We start from the raw sequence: 15,057 nt of genomic DNA on the forward strand, positions 1-15,057 counted from the left end.
ACTCCCCCTCCTAGAATCAACCACTGGTTCAACCCCCCTCCCCCCCATATGTTCAGCCTGCCAGTTATCCCCCTTGCTCTCTTTTCCCGTCCACATAAGCTGGCATGGCACCGTGATGAGACGAAATAGTGAGGCATGTGGTACACAATGTTCATTTTACTCCAAGAGTGAAAGTGGACCCTCAGGCTTTTCCCGCGCACTCCGGCTGAATTTGTCAGACTGTAAATCTACTGTAGCATGTAGAGGTGTATAGTATGCACCTGTGTCTGCTGGCAATGGAGACGTGAAAAGTAGGTTATTGGGTCAGGCTTAATTTATGGCAAGAATATAGGAGATCTACAAACTCACGATGAATCACAGACACGGTGCATCATATTTGTGAGATTAGCCATGTGAGAATGTCGCATGATTATAAATCAGGCAGTTGAGACAATGGCAAGCGTGTTCTTGTTCTGATCAGAAGATAACGTTAGATATAATGGTGGCAATGATGACAGTAGTGATGGTGATGTTTGTGATAAGGATGACATAATAGAAACAGGGGTTTAGTCCATAGGCTATTAGATGGCAACTAAGCTGACACTTATGCAGGGTATATAACTAGGTTCGGGCCGCAACAGGGCCCTCACCTTTAGAGTTCGGCACCACACACACACACACACGCGCGCGCGCGCGCGCGCGCACACGCACGCACACGGACACGGACATGGATGGACGGAGTGCAAAACATACTCTCCCTATGCTTTCGGCCTGGTGGAGACAATAAATCCAGACAGTTTTTGTTGTAGGAATAGCATTAGTCAGCATTTCATTGTTGACTTGTGATTTATTGTGTCTGTCATTGTATTTATGTAGTGACATTTTATTTTATATTGTGAATTTTGTTTGTCTAGAGTTAATTTAGACAAACAAAATTCACAATACAAAATAAAATGTCATCTGGCCCGTGAGATCATTTGGATTCTTAACCCACTTCTCGCCATTGTCATTAATCTATTGATTAAAGGCAATTGCGCTTTTATAGTGCATGCGTGTGTGAGTGTCTTTCTAATGTCTCTCTGTGTGAAATTGTTTTTCTGATGAAATTTCCTGTGTGTGTCTCTGTGCATGTGTGTGTGTGCATGCGTGTGTTCCAGCACTGGGAGGTGTTCAAGGTGATAACAGAGATCTTCATCATGGTTCCTGCTCTGGTGGGACTGAAGGGTAACCTGGAGATGACGCTGGCCGCTCGCCTGTCCACTGCTGTACGTTTTTTGATTCATTTATTGTCTCCGCCTGGCCGAAAGACATGGCCAAGACTAAATTTTTACTACAACTTAGCATCTTCACATGTGTATGTCATATATGTATAGCCTACTAGTACTAGTCAGCATGTAATGTATGAGTTGTTCTGCTCTGAATTTAACATTGGACTGGTACTGTATGGATACTGTGAATTTGGTGTCAGTTCTACTAAAAGTGTATGTGTGTTTATAGGCTAATACTGGTCAGATGGATGACCCTGCTAAGCAGTGGACCATGGTGTATAGTAACCTGGCTCTAATACAGGTAATACAACAACACAACCTCTTCACATTTGCATATTCTACTGTGTATACTTAATTTCTTTGACTTGTTTATATCCTTGTGTACATTTCCTTTCAATGTTAATGTGTCTTATTTGTATGAGCGGGAACTTTAGGGGGTGGGAGGGGTAACATACTCTTGTCACAATGTGGTTCTGGAGGTGTAGGACTCAGGTGCAGAATGAACCAGGCACAGTCCCAAAAACGCACACTGTGAAATAACTTGGAACAACTAGGACTTGGAATAACTATGAATAAACTAGTATAGGGAAACACAAGGAACAGACCACATCATTCACAAACATTTTCATGAACCCTGTCTTGATTCGTTGAATACCCTTCCATCTTCCACTCCTGCCATACCACACAAAACATACAGTAACCACTTATGCCCTATGCTATATATACATGTTGGCCATTTGAAAGTACCTGATCTACAAGCTCAGGTTTGTAGATCTGCTCTTTTCAAAAGATATTTTTTGACACATTTTACATTTGATAACTTGTGAAATGGGATAATGAGTACTTTTCGTACTTTAAGTACATTTTGATTATTTTTGCACTTTTACTCAAGTACATTTTTAGTTCCGGACTTTTTCTTGTAACAGAGTATTTCTACATTGCGTATTGATAATTTTACCTTAGTGAAAAAAAATCACCCTTGTGTGAAGTGAGGGGCGTGCGCCCACTGTATTTATATCGGCCACATGACGTCTTATGTCGTCATTTAGTGCCCTAAACAACTCACGATAATGAAACTAAACATTTTTGTAAAAAAAATCTTGTTTAAAAAAGATCTGCCTAATGATGATGTCACTGGAGGGCGGTTTTTAAACTGCCCACAGCCCTCCTATGAGACGCAGACTGAGTAGAAAAGAATCGTGCCATTTTATCATGATTATTAGTGAGGACCTATTATATGAACATAGGTTGAAAAGTAGTGAAGCGGTCCTTTAGACTTGGCTGCCATATGACGTAATCTTCAAAAGCCATGTCTAGCGCCTCTAAAAAATGTGAGTACTTTTTTCCACCACATACTGTAAAGTATGGATGTGAACCCCCAGTCTGTGTGTCTCCATGCAGGTCCAGGCCACCGTGGTGGGCTTCCTGGCGGCCGTAGCGGCCGTGTGTTTGGGGGCTGTGTCCAGGGGAGGGGTGGAGCTGGACCAGGCAGCCGTCCTGTGTGCCAGCAGCATCATCACGGCCTTCGTCGCCGCTCTCTCCCTAGGCAAGTCTCTCTAGTGGGGTCCAGTAACTCTGAGTTACAGACGCGCAAGGGTCCATTTGGTCCCTGAACGCCCCTCGGAACACACTCGAGGACGTCTGGGGGTCCATGGAGACCACGTTGAGAACCGGTGCTCCATTGCAGTGGTTCTGGGTCGTGTCCCCAGATGACAGCGAAGTCACAATTTAAGGGATTGTCAAATAATATAAGTGTGTAGAGGACAATATAAGGAGGCAAACATTTTGAAAAGTTGCGAGGCCAGAATTGTAGCCATAGAACGACCACATACTGCACAAAATCTATAAAACTGAGTGAAGCAAACAAACACAAAAGGTGTCTGGGGCTCTGTTGAAGTCAGGCGATTTTCATTTCATAACCACCACTTTGTAATCATTTATGTAGTCATGAATGTACCTCTATCACGTAATCTCATGTCCTAGACCTAGATTGACTCTGTTCACCTAAATCTAGAGTGAATGTGTTTCTGCAAAGACCAACTTCAGCACACTAACCTACTCAGACATCTGACTGTACTGTACATGTCCCACATTTCTCTTCCTCATGCATAATTTATGCATTACGTACATAGTCCATTATTTATTGCCGTTTGAAATAATCCCACTCATTTCAGGAGGCCTCAGTGGCTGAAGAATTGAAAGTAGACTGTCGTCAACAGTAACACTGACCATGCAGTGTCAGCGCGGAAACAGTTTGCTAAAGTCTTTCTTTAGGCTCAAGAATACAATCCATGAGTGCTATACTGTATATCTATCTACAGTGGCTGTCTGTCTGTCTGTATATCGGTCTTTATATCTGTCTGCCTGTCTATATATCTGTCTATATACTGTATATCAGTCTATTATGTGTCTATCTAGGTCTGGTGATGATCGGTGTGATCATTGGTTCCAGGAAGGTAGGGATAAACCCTGACAATGTTGCCACGCCCATCGCAGCCAGCCTTGGTGACCTCATTACGCTGTCATTGCTGGCTGGAGTCAGCAGCACGCTCTATCAATATATAGGTAAGAAAAAAAGAAACAGAGTGTCACTCTCTGTAACTGCGAAACAAAAATTTAAGCTGTCAAAGGAAGCAGTACTTTTTATTCTTTGATCTCAGTTCACTTCGCGGCCAGCATCTGCCTTCAAGAGGTTGGATGTGCGCTTCTACTCTTTCATCTTGTACCTCTCAGATGTCTTAACTGATTGGTTCATTGGGTATAGCCGGATAGTTTTCTCGTTGGAATGGATAGGGTATCCGTTGGCTGTAAATGTGGAGTTCTGTTATCAATATTGTGTAATCACTGAGTCATGCTTAAATTATACTGTCACGTCATTTAGATCTGCCGGGAATATTTTTGGCAGGTTTCTTGTTACATACGACAAAGTACAAGCTTTAGTGCAGAGGTTCGTAGAGTAGCCAAAAACTGTAGAAGTAAAAGTACTTAAACAAAAATACTGACTCAAGTAGAAGTGAAACAAGAAGTCGTCCAAATAGCAAAATGTAGCCAAATAAAATGGAGTAAAACACCATTCAAATGATGTCGCAATAACACAACTTTTACAAGTACAGTTACAATGTAAATGTAACAGAGTAACTAGTTTCTCTGGGTATTGACTCCATCATGGATTCTATCAAAAGATTTATTTTTGCCAGTCGTTGACGAAGGTTCTGTGTAGGGCCTACGTGTATCAATGTAGCGTCAAGATGACATTACCCCACAAAACTGACCACGGAAACATGAGCGCTAGCATGTGTTTTTCTGTTAAACTAACCCTAGCTGAATGCTGACTGCATGGATTAATCACAAGGCCATGTGGATGTTGTGAGAAGCTCTTGGGATTACCTTTTGTATCCTGTATCATATTGTTGCAATAATGGTGGTGCAGAGTTACAGTGTCAGCCAAAAATGCCCTTAGAAACAGCAGATGAAAGTAAAGTGTGCACTCAGCCATCTGTATCCACCATTAATGTTATCTTGCGGTATCCCTAAAATAATTAACTTTATTTTCCACATTTTAGTTTTATGTACTGTAGCTTTCATTCAAATGAAAAGAGGGCTTATTTTTTGCCGATGGGTACTCCGATTGTGAGCAAGTTGAAAAAGGGTTTAAAAAATGTTTGTGTCAGCCATGTACTTTCATTTGTAAGTCTGAAATGTCTTCTATACACTCTGGGAATGTGCATGCGTGTGTGGCTGTGTGCATGAGCATGCACATGCGCGCTTGTGTGTGTAAGTATGTATTTGTGTTGATGGGGTGGGGTTAACAAACAAGTCCACTTCATCCAGGTGAGGGTTGCTGGTGGGTAGGCTATAAAACATATCACTTGCCTAAGCATAAAGAAATGAATAACAATGAAAGCAGACTTAATTGGAATTGGAACACTGTAAAATTGAAGCTTATTAAAGATCTTTATGGTTCTCTGTACTGATTGGTTAACATTGGTATCCCGACCTGAACATGTATTTGACTATTTAACTAGTTTACTAAAGAGCTGGAGAGCCAGGGGGACCCCTGTTACTGAACACACATGCTATAGCTGATGATCGGAATATAGATAGTAATCTATCTATATAGATTGTATTTTTATTAAAATTGTGTATTTTTATTGTCTCCACCAGGCCGAAGGCATGTGGGGAGAGTATGTTTTGCACTTTGTCCGTCCGTGTGTCCGTCCGTCCGTGTGTGTGTCCGTCCGTGTGTCCGTGAACAGCTAATCTCGGCCACCGTTAACCCGGTCGATGCCAAATTTTGCACACACACTCCCTGGATGCCAACGATGAACCTCTGCCCCAAACTTTCCAGAACGGCCTGTTATAGCGCCACCAGGAGGCCGCTTTGTGCAAAACAAGTTTTTTCACAGTACACCTACAGATTTTGTCCAAACATCACGCAAATTAGTACACAGTCTCTCTAGAGCCATTCAACGAAACGGGTCTTTCAGATTTCTCAGACTCCATCCTGATTGGTTAAGATTGGCTTCCAAAGTTCACAGGAGTGCTCAGTTTCAAACAAAATGCTGCAAATCATGAACACATCGCGTGATTTCCGTGAAATTGTGCACGCACATTCCCACTAGGCCGAGGAAGAAATGCCACATGAACAATTTCAACTCAGCCTCAAGGTGGCGCTATAACTGGCCGAAAAGTGTTTTTACCTCTAACTGCACGGATCTGTGGATAACCTGGTGGAGACCTGTGCCCAGAAGGGCACCTTTTCTAGTTAAAATTAAAATTATTATTTAAAATTATGTATTTTTTATTAAGATTACAATTATTATTTAAAATTATTATTTAAAATTATGTATTTTTATTAAAATTAAAATTATTATTTTATTTTCTACAAAAACATATCATGCATTTGTATTCGAGCTGCATACTGTAGGTCGTGTAGATAGAGAGACAGGAAAGTAAGGGACAAGTTGGTAGTCGTACTGGAACCCAGGTCATCACGACCGCAAGGAGCATTCTGGTCTATGGTCTATGCACCAACTGGCTCCAGGCACGAGTAGTCTCTGGAGACAGACTGCTGACTCACACAGCCTTTCCAAAGGTTTCCGTCACAAACAGTCACAGTCCGTGTGCAAAAGAAGCACTCAGTGGAAATATGCAAAGACACTACAGCACACTTCTGTCTCGTCCCGCCGCACACTTCCGTCTGGTCTTTGCAGTCGCTTGAATTTAGTGACTGCAGTCGCTGCTTTAAATCAAATTGGTCGACGTGGATATACGTATATAGTTGCCTGCAGGTTGGCATGAATGGAAATTAAAAAATATGATTTAAAGATATTTTAAAAGATATTTTGGTGAACGGAAATGATGATGAACAGATGACAGGTTCTATTTGCGGCTTTCAGGAGACGTACAATGACTATAATAGCATTCAAGGACTGTGGGATAATTTCTATGACATTTATGTCCAATACCACTAGAGGGCAGCAAAGGTCACATCTACATCATAGACACATAGAATAGGCTTTAAATATCTAAATTGAGATCCTACCCATCTCATGCTTTTGTGTATTTGTGCATGCATTGCATGCATACAGTATGTGAATGTGTTCACCACAGCTTCATCTGTATGTTAATAGTACTGCATATGCACTAACTCTCCCTCTTTGTGTGTGTGCTTGTGTGTAGATGTATGGTACCTGTCTCCATGTGTGTGTGTGCTGTTCCTGGCTCTGATTCCTGTGTGGGTGATGTTCGCTCGCCAGAGTCCACAGATCAGAGAAGTTCTCCGCTCTGGATGGCAACCTGTCATAGTGGCCATGTCTATCAGCAGGTACGCATGCACGCACGCACACACTCACGCACGCACGCACGCACACAAAATAGAACACAAATCAGTCAAAGAGAGCATAAATAATCCATAGATAATACACATGAAAATATCCCTGTAACCACACATTACTGCAGAGACCAGATGAGATGAACAGACTATATACAGGACTAGTCGAAACTAAAGGACAGCAGCAGTGAACTCTATGAACACAAACAAAACTAACAACCTGCACACATGTTGTATACAACTTATTGTGAAAGACTGGTACGATGCACAATACCCTGAATCAAAACAAAGATGTTCACAATTTCCCTCAATGATGTTGTTTGTATGAATTCCCCCAAATTCCATGAATACCCCAAATCCCAAACCTATGTGATTATGGATGGATTTGCGTTCCCAGAGGTTTTGTGCTGACTGGCTTGTAAGCGCCAGTCCAGTAAAGTGACGTCAATTCCTTGCTATAAATTGTCACTGTCGGGCGGAAAGATTACCGTATCTCCATAATATCCCAACTTTTTCACAAAAGTATAGCAAGAATGTTGCCTATAATAACATGCCCAAAAAATGGATGCCAGGTTGAAAGTGGTTTAGTCTGTCTATAAAATATTAGTAGCCTTAATGGAGGCAGAAGGCTTGTATATGCTTAGGAGGGGTATGATGCTATAATTATGCCCACCACAGGGCTCTGGTGAGGGAGCTTGGTAAATTACAGGCTTAACACATGGCTGGTATTATAAGTAACTCAGCTAAAAACAAACCTTTTAAACAATATTTGAATTATTTCACAATGAATTGTTAGAACGTAAATTAATATAATTAATATTGTAGCATACTTCCACAAGAACACATTCTGTTGCTCCTGTTTGTGCAGCTGCATGTCAAGTTGTAAACTGCACAGTACACACAACTGGGGTCCTGTAGTACTGAGAGTGCCCAAACAGAAGCCTGAACTAAAGTCTTATGCCCCATACACACGTATCAAACACCGTCAAACAAATATTTGGACGGTTGTGTCCTAAAGAATGACTATAGGTTTCCCAAAATAGGCCTGAACAAAAATAAGGCGAATAAATATAGCTACAGTATGGGAATTTTAAGTACACTGTCTGTGGATTTCACGAATATATAACCAATGAAAAGTAAGAGCTTGTGACTAAATAATTACTACATTTGACAACATTTCCTGAAAGGTTTAAAGGTTTCCTCCCAACAGCTACGATGTGTACTTTGCATTTGATTGTGTTCCTGGTTGTTATTTTCAGTTTTGGGGGTCTCATACTGGACAAGACTGTGAGTGATCCAAAGTTCAAGGGCATGGCTGTCTTCACACCCGTCATCAATGGTGAGATGATATGGATGACATGGAAAGACAAGAGATGACTTGACAAAAGGCATGACCTATGACTTCACAAAAGGTGGCATGATGAGTGTGAATGCTTAAATTAGTGTGTGCGGGGAAAGGAACTGGTTGGAATAACGTGTTCCATCCACGCGCTACATCCAACCAGGGAAACTCCCCCCTGTCAGGTGTAAAGGAGCAACTTGGACACTCAGGCATGAAGGAAGCATGAGTTCAAGTCCGTTGCTCTCCCCTTGTCCCCCATATATGGGGACTAGGTTGGTGGAGGGTGTGTAGAGCCCAGGATCACATTAGATGATTGACACAGGGGTGAAAAATGGGTTACAAATCGTGGGATTAAAAATATATATTTTAAATTAGTGTGTGCGATATGCTGTGTGTGTGTGTGTGTGTGTTGCTTCAGCTAATTGTGCATATAAGGATCCACGCATGCACGCACGCACGCACACACACACACACACACACACACACACCCACACACACACACACACACACACACACACACACACACACACACACACACACACACACAACCCTAACTAGCCGAGACTAACAGCGAAGCTGTTGATTTGTTTACCCTTCCATTGCCACAGTGGACCGTGACTAGGCAGACAGATGGTCCCCTAGAGTCTGACAAAGTCTGCTATTCATTTTACTCTCTGTTTATCTCTGTCTCTCTCTCTCTTTGTGTCTCTGTCTCGTTCTATGTCTCAATTTCTTTCTTTCTCTACCTCTTTCTCCTCTCTCTTTCTCTCACGCCTGACTGCTGACTTGCTGTGTTCTTTGGTGTACAACAAACAATGTCGCACTCCGAAAATAGCCAACCTATAAGCACACAATGTGTTGGCATCGTGACGGCTATTTTCAGAGTGTGACACACCACCACATGATAGCCTAGAGGGAAGATTAAGCATCACTTTGTTTCTTCTCTAGTTGTCTTTCTCCCGTTGTCTGTCCGTCTTTGTCCTTTGTTTCCTGTTTCTCTCTCGAATTATATTTATTTATCTGTTTCTCTCTGTCTCTTTCTCTCTCTGTCTCTCTCTCTCTTTCTTTCTCTCTCTCTCTCTCTCTCTCTCTCTCTCTCTCTCTCTCTCTCTCTCTCTCTCTAGTCTCTCCCTCTTTCATTATACTGCTCTCAGCTGTTAATGCTACACACACACCAATCTGGTTTGAGTTTCCCTTGCTGGCTTGGACACACCAGTACATTGTGTTGTGTTTTGACCACCAGAAACAACCGCAAGACATTTCCATCTCTCAAAATGAGGCATGTGTGTTGGTGTCTGAGGCACCGTGCTCTTGGATGGGTGGCTTGATGTTATAGGATTAGACACAGATTTGTATCTCAACATCATAACTAACTGCGAAGTCATTTGAATGATTGTTTGGAAATCAGGTCTGACATTTATGAGTTTCTTTACCAGAAATGTCTTCATCCATATGTTGTGCCTTATAAGTAGCTCCATATTATGTGTATACATGTGTGAAACAAAGTATCTAATCAGACAGCATTCGTTATTGCCCTCAGTATCCAATCTTTGCACAGATGATAATTTATTTTATCATGTATCAAGTATCATGTCAGTATCATGACAGTATCATGACAGTATCATGGTCAGTGTCATGGGCTAATATTATCATAGTCAGTGTCATGTCACGTACCATGGGCTGTAAGAACTGCACATTGTCAACATAATGAAATGTGGACATGATCTTTTGTAATCCTGTAATCCTGAATTGATCTTTACTGTATGTTGAAGGATAAACATGGGTCATATTTTAGAAGTGAGGAGCAGTAACAATGTCATAGTTTTTCTTTCTTAGATAGAATGCTGGGCTGTCTTCTGAGGCTCACATAGTCTATAAATAATATAAAGAAAACATACAGTATGTACCATACCATCTAGAACTTGGAACACATATGGATTTTGCATACAGTATGCAGTGTCTCATTTCACTGTTGGGGCCATATGACGGCACATGTTTCCATAATGCTTTTCCGTGTCATAATGTCTTTTCCAACGCTCCTTTTGTCTTCTCACTTTTCAAATACCTCATCTCCACTGGTCCAGGTTGAGTCCTGTGTAGGGGTTTTTAAAAAAGGGTGAAACTGTCTATAGAGGCTGTCGGGGCCCTGCAGGGATCTGTGGGGCCCTTGCAGGATGCTGGCAGGCCCTGGTGGGACTGCTTTCATACAGTAACTCGAATAAAACTCTTGTCAGCTGCGCCTCCAATATGAAGTGTCACTGAGTTCTAAGCCGAGTATTTACCGGCCCCAGTGGAAAAGAACATTCTTTTCCGATTGTCAGTCTTGCTTGCCAGACTGATTCCTACTCTGCAAAGCAAATAAGCCATTGGAGACAAGTCAAGGACGAAATTACGTTTATCTGTAATTTGTACCACCTCATGTCATTGTCATGTGTATAGGCTCTCTTTATCCTGAAATCCTGATTCATATTAAACTAGTCGAGAAGTAAAATCACAGCCATGGATTAGATCTCTGATATGAATCCCTTTGAGATGGATGCATGAATCAATCAATAATCAATCTCTCTCTCTCTCTCTCTCTCTCTCTCTCTCTCTCTCTCTCTCTCTCTCTCTGTCTCTCTGTCTCTCTGTCTCTTTCTCTCTCTAGGTGTGGGTGGCAACCTGGTGGCCATTCAGGCCAGCAGGATCTCCACGTATCTCCACTTCTGGAGTATTCCCGGGGTTCTGCCCTATAAGATGAGACAACACTGGCCCAATCCCTGTATCACCTTCTTCTCCTCAGGTACTGGGGCTATTGTCACATGCACTCACAATCTGTGCCTACACATCACTGGTTCTCAACATCATGGGGTCCAGCTAAATAGCCCATTCAATCCGAGAAAGCATGCGTGTCATTTTAGATTTTGGGTTTACAGTATGTATATTTCAGAAAACAGTAAGAAAGGCTTAGAGGGCATTTAGGCTTAGAATTGGCATCAGGTCTATTAAATAGGATAAAGGATAGTTAGGAACCAAATAGAACCTTGCACGTTTGTAACTCAGGTGTGTGTAACTGAGTGTGTATCAAAATAACGGTAGTGGGTCGCACACACCAAGAGTTCAAATAGTTTATTTCATATTTGAACAAATACGGACAAACGTTTCGGCTATCCAGCCTTCACTGAGTGTGTACAAATATACCAGATTACCAGGTTGCCAGTTCGAAACTGGGCTACCCCAGACTTAGTGTCAAAGTGTCCTTGAGCAAGACACTGAACCCCTCATATTTTTTACCCCCTTTGAACTAGCTCATTACTTTTACTGCAATAAGTGACAAGTTGGGGGTGAAAACGTGACCATTGACTTTCTTTTGCAACGAAAATAAAACTATACTTTCCCTAGTGAGAATGTATTTTATGCCTTCTGTCTTCTTTCTGGAAATCAGTCACTGATATATTTGGTCCACGTTGAGAAGCAGTGCATTAGCAGTCTGTCTCCTCTAGGGGTAAACTCAGTGGTTCCTCTGTCTCCTCTAGGGGTAAACTCAGTGGTTCCTCTGTCTCCTCTAGGGGTAAACTCAGTGGTTCCTCTGTCTCCTCTAGGGGTAAACTCAGTGGTTCCTCTGTCTCCTCTAGGGGTAAACTCCAAGTCGGCCAGAGTGTTGCTCATGCTGGTGGTACCCGGTCACATGGTGTTCCTCTACGCCATCTCCCTGCTGCAGGGCGGAGAGGCACCCATCACCGTGCCCTTCACCATCTTGTACCTGTTTGCTGCGCTGGTGCAGGTAGGAAAGTGACCACGCACGCACGCACACACACGCACGCACGCACGCACGCGCACACACACACACACACACACACACACACACACACACACACACACACACACACACACACACACACACACACACACACACACACACACACACACACACACAAATGAAGACACACAATGTTCTCTACATAAACAGAATACAGCCACACTAGCAATAGAAATGTGTCACCTTGCCAGTGACAAATTAACTCGGTAACATGAAACAGTGTATATGTCTCCAACTCCTCAGCATCAGTGTAACTGTGTTAATTACAACGCCTGTGGCTGCAGAGACATTCTCAACAGTAACACCATCTGGGGTGTTGGCAACAAGTGCCTTCAGATAGTATGTTTATCATTACCTAGCATCAAGCCAACAGTTCCCTCATGCCTGGCTACGTAACGGTAAACACACAGATCTGGATGCTGTCAATATTGAGTTTCAAATAAGACTCGGGTGACATGGCTAGCCATGTCACACTTGACATGTGGAACAGCTGTTCCACATGTCAAGTGTGACTCTAGACAGTTAGATCATGTTTGGGCACCAAATGACGATATGTCTTCATATAAATGTCTTGAACATTGTACCTCAGTACAATGTGTATTTATGTACTGAAACTAGACATACATTATTTCCCTGTACGTTGTTGATACATAGGGACTCTGTTTGCTGTTAGTTTTCCCCCTTGTTGATTAGAATGCTTCAATGCGTTGCAGCACAATGCACTTTGAGCTTGTAAGTTGTTTATTTCCGTTGTGCGACACAGTATGAATCACCCTTAACAGTGTGCAGACTCTATATTACATTTGATACAGATCTTGTTTTTGTCCTTCACCTGATTACCAGATGGATGCTCATGCTCTATGATTCTAATTGAGAGAGAGAGAGAGAGAGAGAGAGAGAGAGAGAGAGAGAGAGAGAGAGAGAGAGAGAGAGAGAGAGAGAGAGAGAGGGAGAGGGAGAGGGAGAGGGAGAGAGAGAGAGGCTGCCATGACACAACATAGCTCCTGGGGCAGGGACAGATGTTGCAGTTATATGTGGTCGAGGCTTCAAGCCCCAGATCATCCAAGAGTACTCTTTAAAGCTTTGATCTGATGTGTGCTCACCTGTTAATGTTAAAGTAATGATAAGTCTTAAGAGGCTGTGGTTTATAGAGGTTTTAGAACAGCTAATCTGGGACGACACAGAGCGGAATGCCTAAAACCCCCATAGCTGTGCTAAAACCACTGTAAACCAAGGACTAACTAAGGTGGTTTAATGTAGCTCATTACTTTTACAATGCAGTTACAGAATATGGCAAAATCAGACATACCCTGTATACCAGTTTAAAAAGTTGTATAATACATCTTGATAACTGAATGATAGAGCTGTCACAGAGCTGTGACATCATCAGTATCATGGTCAGTATCATGTCAGTATGTCACAGTGAAGGAATGCCAGGCCCTGCCACAGCCCTGTGACATGATACTGACTACTGACATCACCAGGCCAACAGCTTTGAATAAACTCCCACTACAGCTAAGACACGCCCCTCTGTAGACATCTCTAAAGCTAGATGTTGTAATATCTGTGTTTCTACTCTGTTCTGACTGATTTGCTGCCATTTTATGTTTTATGTTCTTTGCCATTGTTTTATTGTTTTAACTGCTTGCTTGTGTTTTATTGCCATTTTATGTTCTAAAACATCTGTCCTTTTATGCCTGCAGCAAGCCTAGCTAGAGGTGTTGTTTCTTGTCTCTATGAGACTATCCCCCGCAGAGACCCGGGTTTGGATAAGATCAGGGCAGGCTGGGAGGCCGAATTGGAGATCGCATTTTCAGATGAGTGGTGGGAGCAGGCAACGGAGAGGGTTAATTCTTCCTCTTCCTGTGCTAGGCTTAGCCTCATTCAGTTTAAAGTTCTCCACAGAACTCATTACAGTAAAGCAAGGTTATCTAAAAGATATCCGGGCATGACGGATAGTTGCGATAGATCACTCACCAGGGAATCTGTCCCACATGTTCTGGTCTTGCCCCAAATTGATACCATTCTGGAAATCTTTCTCCAGCACAAAGTGTTGGAGACAACCATTTTGCCTTGCCCCTAAATTGCAATTTTTTGAATCCCGGAGGAGGATGTAGTTTTACCCAGACTTAATGTTATTGCCTTCGCCTCATTAATCGCCCGCAGGAGGATACTTTTACAGTGGAAGGCTGAGTCCCCTCCCTCGGCTAAATCATGGTTGATTGATGTTATGTCCTTTCTGAAAAGATCAAATTCACAATTCTGACAAATTTTACAACCATTGGCAACCTTTAATATCGTATGTAAGCGGTTTAGAATCACTTTCACCTGACTGAAGACACATGGTGTTGGTGTGCGGATCTCTACCTGGTGCAATATATATAGCAATATGTCGGAAATCCTTACACATGAGTCGAGAAATGAGCCAATTAAGCGCTTTATCTCTTTATATATATATAGTTTTTTATTTTATTTTTATTTATTTTATATATATATATATATATATATATATATATATATATAATTATTTTTATTTAATATTACTTTGTTTTATTTTTATGTACCTGTTTGTATTATTGTTAATCTTACCCCCCATTGAAGTTGTTTTTTAACCATAACCATGTGATCCCTTTCTTTGTGTCTTAGTATCTTATCTACCCATTGGTTTTATACCTGTATATACTGTATGTTGTGTGTATTGCTTTGTACTCAAATTATTGTTTTTTTTATACCTGCGTTTGTATGTTGTTTGTATGTCTGGCCTCGTGGGGAAAGATGGTGGGTGGGTGGGGAGGACTGGGAAGGGAGTTGTGGGAGAAAATGTAAAAAAAACGAA

General features: G+C 42.0%; 1 protein-coding gene across 3 annotated transcripts in view; it reads left to right on the forward strand.

The window, feature by feature from the left end:
- Nucleotides 1-15,057, forward strand: part of LOC310862452 (solute carrier family 41 member 3-like) — a 31,472-nt gene that overhangs the window by 13,432 nt on the left and 2,983 nt on the right. For all 3 annotated transcript variants that reach the window (XM_083770374.1, XM_083770375.1, XM_083770376.1), the window contains exons 3-10: nt 1,137-1,244; nt 1,477-1,548; nt 2,649-2,793; nt 3,666-3,812; nt 6,930-7,074; nt 8,340-8,419; nt 11,070-11,204; nt 12,037-12,185. In XM_083770374.1, the coding sequence (XP_083626500.1) occupies nt 1,137-1,244; nt 1,477-1,548; nt 2,649-2,793; nt 3,666-3,812; nt 6,930-7,074; nt 8,340-8,419; nt 11,070-11,204; nt 12,037-12,185 (981 nt within the window). The remainder of the gene's footprint in view (nt 1-1,136; nt 1,245-1,476; nt 1,549-2,648; nt 2,794-3,665; nt 3,813-6,929; nt 7,075-8,339; nt 8,420-11,069; nt 11,205-12,036; nt 12,186-15,057) is intronic.

The sequence above is a fragment of the Protomyctophum parallelum genome, assembly GCF_964188405.1.
Source record: "Protomyctophum parallelum genome assembly, chromosome: 7".
Lineage (NCBI taxonomy): Eukaryota > Metazoa > Chordata > Actinopteri > Myctophiformes > Myctophidae > Protomyctophum > Protomyctophum parallelum.